The following is a 15,445-nucleotide window of genomic DNA, read 5'->3' as shown; positions in this document are numbered from 1 at the left end:
GAATCTAGTATAGTGAAAATGTTGACGATAGCGGACGAGCGGCGACGAAAATCGTGACCTCTACGACCATAATGCTGATGGACCTTTCTGCCCACACCAAATACTCTCATCTACCTGTGGACAATCCATGTTCTTTTATTTTGATTTATTTTGAACCCCATGATGCATGTTTTGGTCTATCTTTATTCACTCACATACACGCTGCTCATATTACTATCGATGTTGTCTGTAGCTCCTTCTTGCTGTCTAGTTACGTGTCTTGATGTTATCGTTAGTAGTTTGGCCCTATATGATAATGGACGCAACACTCATACCCTACACATATTCTGCACCTGTACGACCCTATGCGAGTGTATGTTTCTCTCTCAATTTCACCAACGCGAACCGAACGTCCTGAACGTGTTCATGCACGATCATGCCCTCCACTTCGTATCATAAGCAAGCGCAAGTTCACACCCCAACCTCCTATATATATTTCCGCTCTTCTGGACCCGCGGCTTCCAGCCCAACCGCCTCTTCACTCTGCCACATGATGTTTCCTCGTCATCCTGTCGTCTCTCTATGTCGGTCTCCTTCTGTGCCTGTGCTCTCGAAAGTTACCGTCGTTACTGAGTGCACTAGACCAATGTAATTCAGTGCTTTATAAAGTGATATTGCAGTACCTTGGTATGAAATTCTGTGAATGTCAGTGTGTGATTTCTAGACATGAAATCATTCCACATCAGGAAAATCAGAAAAATTCTTAATTAACTTATATCACTTATTTCCACTTAATGTGATGCTAAGTTCTCTAAGTCATCTAAGCAGGCAAATTTTACTTGATTTCTACTTGGCAAATGATCTACTAAGTAAATGTGAAAAAATTAGCAATATAAGTCTGCTATAAATACTTCAAGTACAGTACACTTGCTCATAACACATAATGTCAGGACCCCTTCGAGGCTATGCGTTATCAGCACTTATGCATAACGAAGTTGTGTGACATAATGTGACAAATAGTGACACATTGTGACCTCCCTCGAGTATGTGGTTCATCTGCATTATAAAACATGATGTTATGTACTGAAGTATGAATCTATTGTCATCTGCTTTGCCCCACAAATTTCCTCTCTGCGCACAGAAGCCCTAAATGCCTGCAGCCACTTTGACAGATCAAATGACTGCCCAAGTTCTCCAAATTGAAGGCAAGCATCTTTGAGTTGCTGACCCAGCATGAAAACTTGTGCAAAGGTGTAGTCCAGAGTTGTGTTTTCATCTTCTTTGCCATCCTCATCATCTGAATCAACCTCAATGATATCTCCATTCTCAATAGCTATCTGCCTTTGAACTGCATCTGCAATCTCTTTGTCTCCACCTAGAAACTCGTCATCACCAACTTCCTTCTCTTCAACAGGGTCTAGCAGCTCTTCGATTGTGGGCGGCTTGCCAAAGATGCATCTATGCGCTGCACAGTGAGGTGGCTTTTGCCAAAAGTGTTGTGAAAAATTCGTTAGGGGGGAGCACACAATGAGAAAGTAGGTAGTCAGTAAGGCTATGTGGCGGGTAGAGTCCATAGGGTACAAAGACCAGTAATGTGACGAATTTTGAGATATGAAAAAAGGATGTTTTTGTTGCGAGTTTGGGCGACAGCCTGCAGGGCTGTTCCGGCCCGAAACAAGGATCCGAACCTATGAATCAAGGTGAGCTGTGTTCCCAAATTTTAGGAGTGCAGCGATGCATGCAGCGCAGCTTGATTCCTTCTTGGTAGGAGGTGTACTCACCACGTAAAATTCCTCTATCGAACGGGTGGCATCATGTACCTCGTGAAGGGTTCCAGGATTGGTGTTGCTTGAATGTATGGCACCAGGATGGTTGTGTGATCACGCAAATAGATCGTGAACACTTCACTTGACCACTGCACCATTGATTTGACTACATCAAATGGAATCCCTCTCAACAGGTACTCTAAAGTCCCTCCAATGTGTAGGCTGTGTCCTTTCAAATCTGGTAAGCCCGCTGCTGTAGTGGCTGCCGCCATCCTCTTGGAAAATTCTTTCTTCGAGAGAGGTCTCAGCCCCTTGGGGTGCTTCCATGCGAATAAATGTGCATTGCCGCTAGCAGGGTTGATGCGGAGGTGATTCATGAGTGCAGCTTTGGGGTCAGAGGGGCCTTCTTGACTGGCCCAGAAGGCCTCTTCCCCTTCGCTCTTCGCTGACTTTGTATATGGTAAATGGAAACGGGTGACTGGTAAGCCATTGCAATCCTGGGATTCTGATACCCCGGCTCTAGAGATGTGCCTTGTCGGGTTGAAATCCTTGATCGCGCTCACGGTAAATTCGCCAAGCCTGGCTATGCAGTAGAAAGTGGTGGTTAAGCAGGTGTAAACTGCTGCGTCAAGCAGAGCGTTGAGGTTGAGGAATTCGCGAATGGATACCAGGAAGCTGGTGGTCATTGGTGGTCTTGTAGGGCGTTTCGATGCTGCTGGGGCAAAAGCCGCTGCACTGTCTAATATAGTTCTGAGCTCGCAAGCGTTAATTCTCCACTCCCTCCCATGCAATAAGTGCCACACTTTCAATGCTGCAACGTAGTTTGATAACGATGAGCCTGAATACGATCCCGCACAGCTTGAGAGAAACTCAAGCATGAGGTTTGCTGCAATGGGGCAACATTTATCTTCAGAAATACTCTGCATGTCACAATATACATGGAAAACTAAAAGACCGGCGCCATAACACTCCTTTGAAGACTGGGCCCATGAAGCACCCATTACTTCCAGGATTCTGTCTAGCACCGTGTTGGATACTGAATGCTGGTGTGAATTGGGGTCGACGTCTGCTTGCCTGGGGCTGCTACCCACTGGTATCCACAAACATAGCCGGTCCCGGGCCAGACAATGCGGGCAAAGATTAGATGGGTGTGGGGTAAGGTCTAGGCGATATGGATGGGGAACAGGGGCTATATTGCTGGTAGTTGGGACTAATTGAGACCCAAAATGTGATCTACTGGAGGGGCTAATTGTCGCGGAGGGCGCGGTTGATGAAACTGTCCTCCTCGATCCGTTCAGTGTTGGCTCTCTCAGTAGCTTGTTGGTGGATGAAAGCAGAGTTAACAAGTTTGGCAGCTGGAGCTGAATAGTTGCCTTCTTGTAAGTGTTGAATTTCAGCGGGGAGAGAGGTTGGGTAGCGTCGATAACGAAGGGACTAATGTTGTCTGGAATGTGGATGGGGGAAGAAGAAGTTCGACTGGTCCAAGGATGCCTCTGGATAGTCTGTCTGCGGAATTATGTGTGCTTGCCATGTAGGTGGTGTCGACTTCGAAACGGTGGGGTAAGTTGTGTATAAACTGGTGAATTCGTTGAAACACTCTGTTGGCTTCTGCGTTGCGGTGTCGCTTCTTCCACCAGCCTTCCCCAATCCCTGTGTTGTTGCCGTGGGTGAGGAGGCGGCGGCTAGAACCAGTGACAGCATACACGAGGAACTTGAAACCCACTGCCTCTGCCCAACCAATGTCCCGTTTGCCGTTGAGCATTTTCCACCCTGGAATGAGTCTCCATGCATGCCACCTATCTCCAATGATAATACCGATTCTGATTCCTGAACTTGCATTGTAAAATGTGTGTAAGTCAGTGAGCTGCTCCACTGGGTAGATTGGCCTCAAGACTCCTCCGGATTGCAGAAGCACAGACCATCACTCTGGGTCGCTCGCTACGTTCTTTTCTGCTCTGTGGGGGAGGAAAGGACTCGAACTGCACACTGACAACATCACCTCAAGACTCGTTAAATATGCCCGTCCTCGAGGTGCTGCGGCGCATGTGTGCAGCAGTTTTCCGTACAACTCTTGTATGTCGCTCAACATGTGTGCCGGGCGTTTACGCCATCTATGAATGGCGTTGAGGTATTTACTCACCTTTGCCAAGCTCAGGGCGATGAATCTTAGTTCTAAGTTCCATAGGAAACCAATGTAGATAGTTGATAGTTGGAACAGCTGGTCCTTGAGAATTTCCCACAGGATTCCCAACTCGTCTGATAGGTAATCTATGTCATCCATACAGAAGGCGAACACCTTGTCATGATCAGATCGTGGGGAGGATTCCTATAAGTCAGCTAGAGGATGAGCGCAGTTTTCGCTAAACTCTTCGAGCTGCCCGCTGACATCACACTGGCTTCCATACCATAACCTACCTCTGGTCTGATGAATTCCTTCACTGGCAAAGGTCCAGTACCAGTTAAGTCTTTCTCGGTTGAATTCAGCAAGATGCTCTCGCCAAATTTGGAAAAATATATGATCATCGACCCATTTTTCAATGGGTCCAATGCCGTTGTTCCAGAAAATCTCGGCACCTGCATCAGCAACATGCCCGTAAGCACCTGCCGATGGGGTAGCTCCGAAGGCTGCACAGGAATCCACACAAAATTGCGCGTCTGATATTCTGACCACCCCTGCAGGCCATTGCGATGGATGCAGGGGAATAGTTCTGTAGGCTTCAGAAATGTCTCTCGTGGCGGCTTCCGAACCTGGCGGAAGCTTCAATATTAATAGATAGATTATCGAAAATTTACCCCACGTTGTGGGGAACTCATCAGAATTGATGTGAGTGTTTACCGAGGGATTGGGGAAGGAAGCATTTGTTGCGTGCGGGAAAGAAAAATTTTGAATGACTCTAAATCTTCCTGGCTTCCCCGGTTTGGGGATGATTGGAAGGGTCCAATCAATTGCTCTAGAGCCTCAGCAGTGAAAGGGCCAATGTATCTCCCAGTTTTGAGTTCCCTCTGAATGATCCTATCAAACTCAACCGCATATTCTTCAATTGAAACTTTATTGGGTGGTGTCTGTACAGAGGTGATATTCGGAAGATCTAAGACGAAGCCCGCACAGAGCCCGATTGGTATCTTAATGAAGCGTTCAAGGATGTTCGCTCTTCACAACTCTCATTCCCATGCATCTGCCTTATATGGAGTCAATGGATGAAGCCTTCTGTGCATGAGGGCACTTCTGGGCTCCATGCGTTGTGGCTCCGCAACCGGAGCAGATATGCTTCGAGTCGTGCTTGGGTATGGAGCATCCCTCCTCCCTTTGCCAAGCTGTGCATAGTTGTTTTCCATCTCTGGACCAGAGGGCCTTGCGGATACGCTCTGAGAAGGCTTCATGTTGTTTGTCCCACATTTGGGTGGCTGCGCATTCGATCATCCGATGTGGGTTGCGCCCAAGGCAGACTGCACAACATGGGAGTAAACTGGAGGTAAGAGGGGCACATGAAGTGCGTACCTTCTTATTACTCCCAGTGTACTCATCTGAAGACTGCAGTGGGCGCTTCTGTGGTGCATGCTCAGGTGGCTGCTGGCGCAGGGAATCGGTATTGTGTGCGACGTATGCCGCCGCCGCTTGCTGTAGCAGGCGAATGAAAATGTCGCAGCACATAGCGTGGTGTGGACATTGTGTACGAATACCATTGTTGGTTGAGTGGTATTGACGTTATAGTGGTGGGTGACACATGGGGTTTGCGATGACCAGCCATTTGTGTGTATGGGGGAGGGGGTTGGGTTTAGTGCACAATTGGCTAGCCTGGGGGGGGAAGGGGGGGGGGGGGTATGTGAAAGAATGACGAAGAAACATGAAGTTCATACGCATCCCTGGGATTGTTGGCGCGTGATTGGCTGATGAGACAACATATGCGGTTATACGGAGTTCAAGAGATGAGGTGGGGGGGGGGGGGGGGAGATAACGGGAAAAAGGGAAACTGATGAGCGAACTGTTCTAGCATATAATTTGACAGAAAACACTGACCTGGACTGCGATCATGGTCTGTCAGTCTTGATGCTTGTTGAACAGCTCTTCTCTCGCCTCTGTAAGTAGCTCTTGATTGATCTCTTCTAAACTCCAGCTCTGGGCTGGGCCTATGGCGAGATGCCACCTCCTCTGCTGTTGGGACTGGTAGAGCAGCAGAGCTCGTTGTTTGAGGTGATCAGAAGTGTGTCGCCAGCAGTGCGCTTGCAGGGCCGACCAAAACTGCACATGCATGGTGACGCGCTTGTTCAGCCAGTCGTGTAGTTTCATAAAGTTAATCATACATGGTGCCACCTCATTGAACTCCTCCCAGGTGAGGTTCTCATCTCTCGTTACTGCAGTGGCTTTTGGATCTTTGACTGCGTCTGCTGGGATCCATGAATGAATCCCGTCGTTGGCCAGGAGCATGACCAGAGTGTCCAGTTCTGCGATTTGCGAGAGCTTCTTCAGTGTTGTCTAGACCGCAGTTGGTGAAGTAATGGAGTTCACAGTATTCTCCGGTCTTCATTTTCCTCGTTGCATATGGTGCAGGGAGGATGGTAGGTTCTGAAGGCACCTTGCCACGACCGAAGGGTGTGTACTTATTCTTGTTCTTCTTCCGCTCTTCTAGGCGGGCTGCTTCATCCTCTTCTTCACACGCTTGTTGGCGCTGCTCTTCTTCTTGTGCTTCACATTGACGCACGGTCTCCAGTCTCTCTTGCCTTAATGCCCAACATTGTTTGTCGGCGTTGTTTGTTAGGGTCCATAGTGATGCTAGAGAGCGTATAGCTTGCTCTTCGGTAAAACCTTCATTTACCAGTTGTTCTCGAGCTTGTTGGTGCTCGTCACTAGTATAGTCCGGTCTTATGGCCTCGTTGGGGTCGTCGAGAAACATAATAGAAATAAAGAACGCAAAAAGACGGATAGCTAGTGCTTAATCCTTAGGATGAGAAATACTGCGATGGTGGATGAGAGCAAAAAGTGCTGCACCACATCGCTTGTTTGCGCTTAGACTAATTCTAATCTGACCTCGTGCCTCAGTCAATTTAGATAACCAGTTATGGGACTTCAAATCATTAACTGAATCTATGAGATCATTCTCGAGGGTTGCAACCTAGGCAGGCATCTTCAGACATGCAGGAATCTGGATCTTGAGGCCAGTTTGATGAGATGCGGCAGCAGTGAGTGTGTCAACAGCTTTGAGTGCTGCATCATTGTCACCCTCCACATCCATAACTGCTTTCAAAGCAGGTCTCCAATCAGTGTCAACATAGCAGCTAGTGAGGAACTGTTGTAGATGAGTTTCCGCTTCCAGCAGAGACATGTTGCTGGAGGCAAATTCATGAATAATTTGCCATGCTGCAGGGTCATTATGGGGGCCAATATTACCCACATTTGATGTACTTGTTGAAGTTGGAATAAATGAATTGTCCCTAGTACTCGCTAAGATGAGATCTCTGTACAAACTTGAAGGATGTGACTCACAGTTGAATTCCACTATGATCCCAACAGTGTTTGATGGTTGTCGAAGTCACAGTATCCCATGCTTCCTTCGCCGTCATCATGCCTTTAAGAAGATCAATTTTATAATTTTCTCATTCACCAGCATCATCAAGTTCAATGGCATGAGCACAAAAATTGCGATGGTATGCAGCTTTGAAGCAGCGGATGATGCCAGCATCACATGGCTGGACAAACAGTGTCATGTTGGGTTCAAAATATTCAAACTCAATGTTTCCAGGTTCATAGGCAATCACGTGGGCGGAGAAGTTGTCCACAAATAAGCAGATCTTCCAATTCTCTTGCTTCATTCAGAGATCAAGCTTTTTGACCCATCTGGATTACAGTAAGCGAAAGCATGATGAATACATGCATACAACTTACTCCTCGAAGAGCACAGCTGTCATCCAAGCTTTTTTATTGTTTCAATAGTAAAATCCACGTTGCTCAGGAGTTTGCTTCTTGAAGCACCAAAGCTTCTTTGCTCTCCCAATAAACATAGCCTCAAGTTTCTCACTGCCATCAGCATTACAGGTGAGACCAATTGATATATGAGATTTATCCTTCTTTCTCCTGCTTATCTGTTTAGTTGCAAGTCCACGATCTGGAGGTGCACTTTTCATAACATACAAGTCAGTGTCAAATTGTGAGAGATTCAAGTTAAAATGATAACTTACAAGGGAAAAAAACTGATCTCGTCAAAGTTCCAGTGGTCTTTGGGAGGATATTTAGCCAAAATCATTTGGCATTGAGTGTGTTCAGCTGCAATGACATCAAGATCTACTGATCCTACTTCACCATGCCAGCGATGCTCTTGGATCTTGTATGTCCGACAGAAGGAAGCAATCCAACCATCTCCCAACAGCCTCTCTTCTTTTGGCACATCAAATTCTTCCTCAAACTTCTCTTGCTTGGCTCGTAGCATTGGCCCATTCACTGTTTCTCCCTTTGATTCCATATGTTTGACCCATGTGAACAAGGCACACTCTACATCTGGCCTGGTCACAAGATGTGGGTGTTTTGATGATAAAGCATTTGGATTAGAGTGGATTCGCCCTTCTAACTCTGGTCATCGTTTAAGGGCAATGAGATAAGGCTGATTGACTGAAGGCCAAAGCCCCTATGATTTTTTTTGGAAGTGTGTGACAATCTCAGCTTGTGACTGATTGGGATGGGTATTGATGTATGCAAAGACAGTGAGCCAGTCATTCAAGGTGAGATTTTTTCAAATGTTAGTCCTGTCAGGTTTAGCTGAGGTAGCAGGTGCATCTTTAGTCTTTGCAACCTTTTGCGAGTGTTTGTAGGGTGCTGGCTTCTCCTGCGGCTTGTGGGTCTGGCTGTGTGGCATTTTTGAGGGAAAAAGATTGATTTCTGACACCTGCGTGCCCTTTACATCAGGAAAATGTGGTAAGGCTATATAGCCACTAGGGTTGGACAGGGGTATGGGTAACCCCTGGGGGTTGTGGGTAGGGGCATCGAGGGGTATGGGTATGGGTTGGGGCCTCGTGACCCCCTGACCCCTGGATTATTGGTGGGTACCTGACTATACAGTACCTTACTACATTGGGATGGCAAACCTTAAACCTTATCTCTAAATAGATCATATCACTGATTCACACTTCGGCTTTCGAAACTAGCTTCTGAACAAAACTTCTCATGTTACCTAAAAGAATCAAGAAGCCCACCGAAAAGGTGTTGGCTATGGCCACCGAACAGCCCACTCAAATGAAAGGCCACTTCGGATCAGTCTCCTAATACCACCATAGCACAAAAACTGAAGCAAAGTGACAGAGATTGATCAAACTAACAAGAGTCCAACACCAACTACCTATCGAGCCACTGTACGGACCGAAGAAGAAGAAGACGCGGCATACACTGATGCCATCGTGATCAACTCCGATACTGAAAATGACGAGGTGAAGCAGAGTTCGGTAGAGAGTGCTTCAGAGTCCTCTGATGCGGAGCTAGGTCAATTGCTATACTATCCAATCAACACAAATACTAAACAGGCTATAGAGAGACTAATGAAAGAGTGGTCCTCACCTATATATGCCTTCTTTCAACCGATACCGACTATCGAGTATCATGATCAGCGTCGTTGTCATGTTTTCAAGTGCGCAGCCCATGGCTGTAATCACCGTGTTCGTCGTTATCTCGACAAAAAAGACGTGAAGTCTACAGGGAACATGCGCAAACATGTAAAGAGCTGCTGGGGTCAGCCAGCATTACAAGCTGCAATGGACTGTGGAAATACCACGGCAGCACGAGATGGACCCATCAAAAGTCTACTTGAAACAGGGTCAATCAAGACATCATTTGATCACAAAGGTAAAGGGAAAGTGACTTACTCACATCATCAACACACACACACAGAGACTCAGTACGTGCACCCAGTTAAATCTCTGAGACGCCACTAAATTGATGGTAGTGCCGAAATCGTCCAATGGGTCTCGGAGAGTCTGCGCTCCTTCGAAATAGTAAAGGACCGAGGTTTCAGCACACTTATGAAAACAGGGCGTCCAGAATATTACTTACCATCACCGAAAACCGTTGCGCGTGATGTCAGACAGGTGTTCGTTCGAACGCGTGCACGCATTGCACGAATGCTACAGGACTACCCCGGAGAATTGAACTTTGCGACCGACGCATGGACTGTTGCCGAATCATAGGGCGTTTGTCGCTGTTTCCGTGCATCTCGAACACGAAGGTAAAGCACTGTCAATGATACTCGACATAGTTGAGGTGGCAAAGGTAAATAGAATGAACAAGGGCACGCACCATATTGCTGACTATTGGTAGTCACATACAGGCGCCAATTTAGCGCAGGCATTCACAAATATTCTAGAGGAATTTGGTATATCAGACAAGGTGCGAGGAACTCAATATCGCAAGGAAAAAACTCACCAGGTCCATCAAGATATTGATTGTTGCTGCGGACAATATTGATTGTTGCTACGATAACGAAGATGAAGAGGAGGGAGGACTCACCGAGGATACCATGGATCTTGAGGAATCGCAGACACGAGTCGATGACTCCAACAAAAGTGTTGAGGATGATGATGATGTCGAGGGATGGGTGGATGAGGTTGTGCTGCTGAGTCCAAAGGAGCGCAAAAAGCTAGCGCGCAGTATTCGCCCAATCAGAATTGCATTGATCAAGGTGATAAGATAGTTACTCACCTTACATCCCCTACTGACACCCCCCAACAGCTCCGCAAACTCGCTTTCAAAATCCTTCACTCCACCACTATACTCTTGCCTGCATGGAAGGCCATCATTGGAGATCTAAAACTGGCGGTCAGGATCATGCCGCGTGATGTATCCACGCGCTGGAATTCCACTTACGATATGTTGACTTTTGCCTTGGAGTACCGGAAAGGTCTTGACATGATGACGGACCAACGGAGACTGGGACTTGGTGAGTATGAGTTGACACCACATGAGTGGACTGCTTGTTAAGCAGTTGCGCGATGTGCTCAAGGTGAGTGACATGTCACATACATCACACTCAATACTAACTTAGTAATCAGATCCTCAAGGATGCCACATTATACTTTTCCCGTTCAACACCAAACCTGCTGATGGTGATCCCAGCCATGGATCACATTGACAGCGTTTTCACAAGCAGCATGCTCAAGACACACCAGTTCAACCCTGCAATTCGCGCGGGCCTTGGACTGGCAAAACGGACGCTCAATCGATACTACTCACTGACTGATGCATCGAAGGCTTACCGTATTGCGATGGGTGAGTACTACTGTTTTCTTTTTCCTTTTCACTAATTATGTTGTAGTTCTCCATCCCTCTCACAAGCTAGCCTATTTCCGGGCTGCAGGATGGCAACAAGAATGGATTGACACCGCTGAAGAACTTGTACGTTCTGAATTCAAGCACTCCTATGCTTCTGGTTCAACAGCTGAGGAGTCCCCTACTAATTCTTCAACTGAAGACATCAATGAGGTGCGTACTTACGTTTGTCGTTCTCCGCACCTCGTGTACCTTGTGTACCTTGTGTACCTCGTGTACTTACATTTGTTGTTCTCAGGATGACGAGGCAAGCAACATCTTCGATCGCCTACCAACGCTTGCCCGTGTCAAGACGCTTGCCAGTGCTGACGAACTCGAAACGTACCTCAACGCTGATGTTGAGGACGTTGGAGATGCGATTGCCTGGTGGTACAGACACTGCAAGACTTACCCCCGCTTATCTCGGATGGCGCTGGATTATTTAACTATTCTGGGTACGTTTTCATGTTTTTTGTTTTATTTTTGCTTTAACATGCCTCCACAGCAACATCCGTTGATGTTGAACGGATTTTCAGCCGAGGCCGCTTGCTTCTATCTCACGTTCAAAACCAGTCTTTCTGCACAGACCACCCGAGCTCTCCTTTGCGTAGGATTATGGAGCCAACTAGGATTAGTCAAGGACACGGACATCAATTCTGTGGCGAGCCTCCCAGACAGTGGATGGGGAAGATGAGGAACTCGACGACAGGATGGGATAGCATTACTCTTCGTTAGTTTTTTACTACTACATTGTTATTACAGCAAGCTATATACTTGATGGGTATGTGTATACCCACGGTACCCATTACCCGCGGATGACCCTTGTATTGACCCGCACCCCTAAGGACCCTTGGGTAGGTGGGTATAGGTAGTTGACAGGTGCGGGTGTGGGTTGAGGTTGTCGCACCCGCGGGTTTACCCCTGTCGAACCCTAATAGCCACCCATAGCGCTATAGACTGCTATACAGACTCCATAGCCCTATAGCTCGTATAGCCAAGTGCCCAATTGTGCAGGCTTACTACACCAGTGTATAGTGCTATATAGCTCTATTAAAGTTGTTATAGCTGGGTGGAACATACCACAACTATTGTAGCTATTATAGCTCAAAACACAAAGCAAAAATTTCTCTTAATAGCTGTTTGTTGCCATGATAGTGTTCTCAAAATTAAAAAAAAGCGAAAATTCCAAATTATATTTCAACTACTACAATACATGTAAACTAATAACTACAAAACAGGCAAAAATGCGAAAATTACAGGAGGAAGAGGCAAGAGAACTAGAAGGAAGAATCAGAGAGGAAAGATGAATACAAAAAAAAGAAAGACTTACCAAATAGTGAAAATTGCGAAAATTCTTGAGGGAAGAGGAGGGAAGGGAGCTAGAAGGAGAGGATCAGACAGGAGGAAGTGAGAGTCAGAGAAAAGACTTGCCAAATGGTCAAAAATGCGAAAATAGTTGGGGGGAGGAGGAGCAGGAGGGAAGAGAGCTAGAAGGAGAGGGTTAGAAGAAAGATTAGTCAAATAGTCAAAAATGCGAAAATTATGGAGGGAGACTTACCAGAGTTCAAAGCACCAGCACCAGTACCAGCACCAACAACATCAACACCAAGAGAAGGATAGAGAAGCAAGAAGAAGAGAAGAGAGGCAAAAACTCGAAAATTGTAAGAAAAATATGGAAGATAATCTAATGAGGGGGCAGTGGGGGGGGAAGGAAAGAATGGGAAAAGACTTGTTGGTTGACCGCATTTTTGCTTACATAAGCAGTGCCAAACAAAGCCACAACACAAGACTTGGTGAATTTTCGAGTTTTTGGTTAATAGGACTAGGATTATGACAGTAAGAAAAAGACAATGAAATTGACTGTTAGCATTAGGATTTTGAATACACATAAGGTGAATTTTCGCATTTTTGCTTACATAAATAAGGTGTACCTTAACACTTTTGAACCCTTCAATTCCAAGTATTTTCCTTATAACTCACTAAGATCTTGACCTATTGAAGTCATTAGACTATGGATAGACTTCCCTAGACAAGGACTACAACTTTGGTTTTCATCGAAAAAAGTTCCCACGGTCTACTGGGGTCTATAGTTGTTGAAATGTTTTACTTCTAAATACACTTACCAAACTTTATGGTAATATATAGACTTTCATGATGTCTATACTGGTCTATAGTGCTGTGATAGCTTGCCATAGACTGTATAGAGCTGTGGTGTGCTATCGGGGCTATATAGAGGATGGTCCTCTATATAGAGATATAGTTTTTCCTGATGCATTGAACGCCACAATTGCATCCAAACTTACGGCCAAGAAGAGCTTTGACACTACTGCAACAAATGCACCCACTTCTTTAGGGATAGTGTGGGAGCAATCGCCAGCAAATTTTCTGTTGTTGTTACTGATGGGGTCACTGTTGGGAGGTATAACAGAAATGATGCGGTATAGAGGAAGAATAAGGAATAGTATGCAGAGAGAGAACTACAGGTCACGACACACGAGCAAGACGCTTCTTCACTGCCTTCTCTGCAGCGCCCTTGGCAGGATAGGCTGCCATGAACACAGACCATAAGCCAGTGGGAGTGCGCCCTGCCTTGATGAATGCAGCCCTTGCTGTAGGCCCTGCCTGCTGCCAGCGGATACGATGGTCACTGACAGTCTGGGCACAATAGGGAACTTCTCCAAAGACACTAGCAAATGCCTGCCTGACACTGTGACCAGACCTCCTTGCATTCTCCATGGCAATAAAACCCACATTGACATCGACTGCATAGTACCGTCGTGGCCAGGGTGGTAACACAACAGTAGTTTCAACATCAATCAGATGCTCGTACGACAGACCAGGAGAGGGCATATCATCATCGGAAGTGAGTCAGTCAGAGGAAAGGTCAGAGGATGGCTCCTGCTTGATGTGAAGGGGCTTTCGGGCTGGTTGTTGTGCCTCATCAGCTGTTGTGTCGTTAGAGGAAATGCTTATCACATTGAGGGACCGCTCATGCTTGATAGTGGTAGGGAGGTGCGGGTGATGTGTGGGCAGTGCATGCGGGAGGTGCGGGTGAGGTGCAGGCAGTGCATGCGATGAGATGCAGCGTCAACGATGGGAACAATTGGAAGAGAATTGTGGCCTCCGCTTTTGCGACACAGCTGGCTGGTCGCTATCAGAGCTAGTGGTGCTCGCTTCACTGATCTGAAGATGGCAGGTAGTATCACGGATGTGGGCTCTCTCACCTTTGAGGTTGTTACGAATGTGAGGTATGGTTGGTGGCTGTTGATCAATGTAATACTTGTCGAAGTCAAGCGCAACTTTGACATTGAGGTTCTTGAGGTAGACATGATTGCCTGGAAGGGTGAGGACATGGCCAACAAATATCCTGTTCCAGCACTGCTGCGTCACATTGAAGTAGTGACAACTGTCATCGACAGATAGTCCAAGATTGTGAAGCCACTCCGCAGTCACCCTGACACGCGGCAGAACAAATCCACTTTGAAACTCACAGACAGCAGGCGTGTCGCCATCCTAATCATGAAATAAAATGTCAGTATTATTAAACTCGTTGCTGTGGTAAAAAAAAAACATACCGCCGCCCAGCCAAATACAGTAACAGTGTTCTGCACTGTGAGGGCAAGTTCACATTTGAGAGACTCCACTTCTTGCTTTTGCAGACGCTCTGCCTCTTGCTTGGCATATGCATCTGTGAAGACAGGCAGTAGCTGTGATGGGAGGCATGGATTGGAATAGAAGTCTACATCAGGTGCAGGTACTGCTGTAGCGCAGCCCTTGCCCTTGCGTGTCAAGGTAACCTGGCTTGGCGTAGGTAGTGTAGACAGACCAGCAGTGGGAGCCTGAGAGGAAGAAGACGAGGATGCAATGCCGGATATAAGAAGTAAGGCAGGGTCAATGATGGGCGGTGGAGGTGCGGCACCGCTGGATATACAAAGCATGGTGGGGTCATGCGGTACCTCACCAACAGGTCCAGCAATACCGTGACCCTTCGCATTGCAGCCGCCAGATGCCCAACAGTGCTTCCTGCACATAAGATGACTGCACTGGGGGTGCACGTGCTTTGATGTGCACTCAGGATCAGCACAGACACCAGGCACTACGGGAGTGAGCATCATTTGTGGCGGAGGCCCCGATGGTGGTGGTGACGGGTTGGGAGATGATGTAGGACTCTTCAAGCCCCATCAAAAGTATCTGCACTTCCCTTCGGGCCCTATGAATGGACACTGAGGAGACAAATAAGCGATAGTCAATGACATTCACATGGAGGGACATACCGCAACCATCCAGCAGCCACGGTTGCCATTCTTATCAGACTGTGTAACTCTCCACTGGAGTTCGCCATGGCCATGTTCACAGAATGGCGTGTAGTCTGGCTTCATGAACAGGGTATTCGGGGGTATGTCAGACATGATGAATA

General features: G+C 46.9%; 7 protein-coding genes across 7 annotated transcripts; 1 reads left to right on the top strand and 6 right to left on the bottom strand.

The window, feature by feature from the left end:
* Positions 1 to 413: 413 nt before the first annotated feature.
* Positions 414 to 1,553, bottom strand: EDB91DRAFT_1083513 (uncharacterized protein; the record flags this gene model as incomplete). The annotated part of the gene is given in 4 exon segments (XM_041315634.1): positions 414 to 581; positions 601 to 617; positions 663 to 699; positions 1,119 to 1,553. 4 exon segments carry the CDS (start codon positions 1,551 to 1,553, stop codon positions 414 to 416), a joined length of 657 nt encoding a protein of 218 aa, XP_041175386.1.
* A 3,354-nt stretch (positions 1,554 to 4,907) lies between these two features.
* On the bottom strand, positions 4,908 to 5,397 carry EDB91DRAFT_1250210 (uncharacterized protein; the record flags this gene model as incomplete). The annotated part of the gene is made up of 2 exons (XM_041323198.1): positions 4,908 to 5,150; positions 5,245 to 5,397. The coding sequence occupies 2 exons, from the start codon at positions 5,395 to 5,397 to the stop codon at positions 4,908 to 4,910; spliced, it is 396 nt and encodes a 131-aa protein (XP_041175385.1).
* Positions 5,398 to 5,784: 387 nt separating this feature from the next.
* EDB91DRAFT_1083512 (uncharacterized protein) lies at positions 5,785 to 6,637 on the bottom strand (the record flags this gene model as incomplete). Its single annotated transcript, XM_041315633.1, has 2 exons — positions 5,785 to 6,219; positions 6,320 to 6,637. The coding sequence occupies 2 exons, from the start codon at positions 6,635 to 6,637 to the stop codon at positions 5,785 to 5,787; spliced, it is 753 nt and encodes a 250-aa protein (XP_041175384.1).
* Positions 6,638 to 6,856: 219 nt separating this feature from the next.
* On the bottom strand, positions 6,857 to 7,304 carry EDB91DRAFT_1083511 (uncharacterized protein; the record flags this gene model as incomplete). The annotated part of the gene is made up of 2 exons (XM_041315632.1): positions 6,857 to 7,199; positions 7,228 to 7,304. The coding sequence occupies 2 exons, from the start codon at positions 7,302 to 7,304 to the stop codon at positions 6,857 to 6,859; spliced, it is 420 nt and encodes a 139-aa protein (XP_041175383.1).
* Positions 7,305 to 9,266: 1,962 nt separating this feature from the next.
* On the top strand, positions 9,267 to 9,911 carry EDB91DRAFT_1238132 (uncharacterized protein; the record flags this gene model as incomplete). Its single annotated transcript, XM_041321672.1, has 2 exons — positions 9,267 to 9,622; positions 9,671 to 9,911. 2 exons carry the CDS (start codon positions 9,267 to 9,269, stop codon positions 9,909 to 9,911), a joined length of 597 nt encoding a protein of 198 aa, XP_041175382.1.
* A 2,290-nt stretch (positions 9,912 to 12,201) lies between these two features.
* EDB91DRAFT_1348142 (uncharacterized protein) lies at positions 12,202 to 13,878 on the bottom strand (the record flags this gene model as incomplete). Its single annotated transcript, XM_041325954.1, has 4 exons — positions 12,202 to 12,305; positions 12,359 to 12,515; positions 12,587 to 12,679; positions 13,524 to 13,878. 4 exons carry the CDS (start codon positions 13,876 to 13,878, stop codon positions 12,233 to 12,235), a joined length of 678 nt encoding a protein of 225 aa, XP_041175381.1. The 3' UTR covers positions 12,202 to 12,232.
* Positions 13,879 to 14,017: 139 nt separating this feature from the next.
* Positions 14,018 to 15,437, bottom strand: EDB91DRAFT_1250205 (uncharacterized protein; the record flags this gene model as incomplete). The annotated part of the gene is made up of 4 exons (XM_041323197.1): positions 14,018 to 14,172; positions 14,253 to 14,541; positions 14,604 to 15,197; positions 15,303 to 15,437. The coding sequence occupies 4 exons, from the start codon at positions 15,435 to 15,437 to the stop codon at positions 14,018 to 14,020; spliced, it is 1,173 nt and encodes a 390-aa protein (XP_041175380.1).
* Between the last annotated feature and the right edge of the window lie 8 nt (positions 15,438 to 15,445).

Source organism: Suillus paluster (assembly GCF_016628075.1).
Source record: "Suillus paluster strain FC165 chromosome Unknown EDB91scaffold_41, whole genome shotgun sequence".
NCBI classification, from domain to species: domain Eukaryota; kingdom Fungi; phylum Basidiomycota; class Agaricomycetes; order Boletales; family Suillaceae; genus Suillus; species Suillus paluster.
This window is presented reverse-complemented; position numbering and strand designations above follow the sequence as displayed.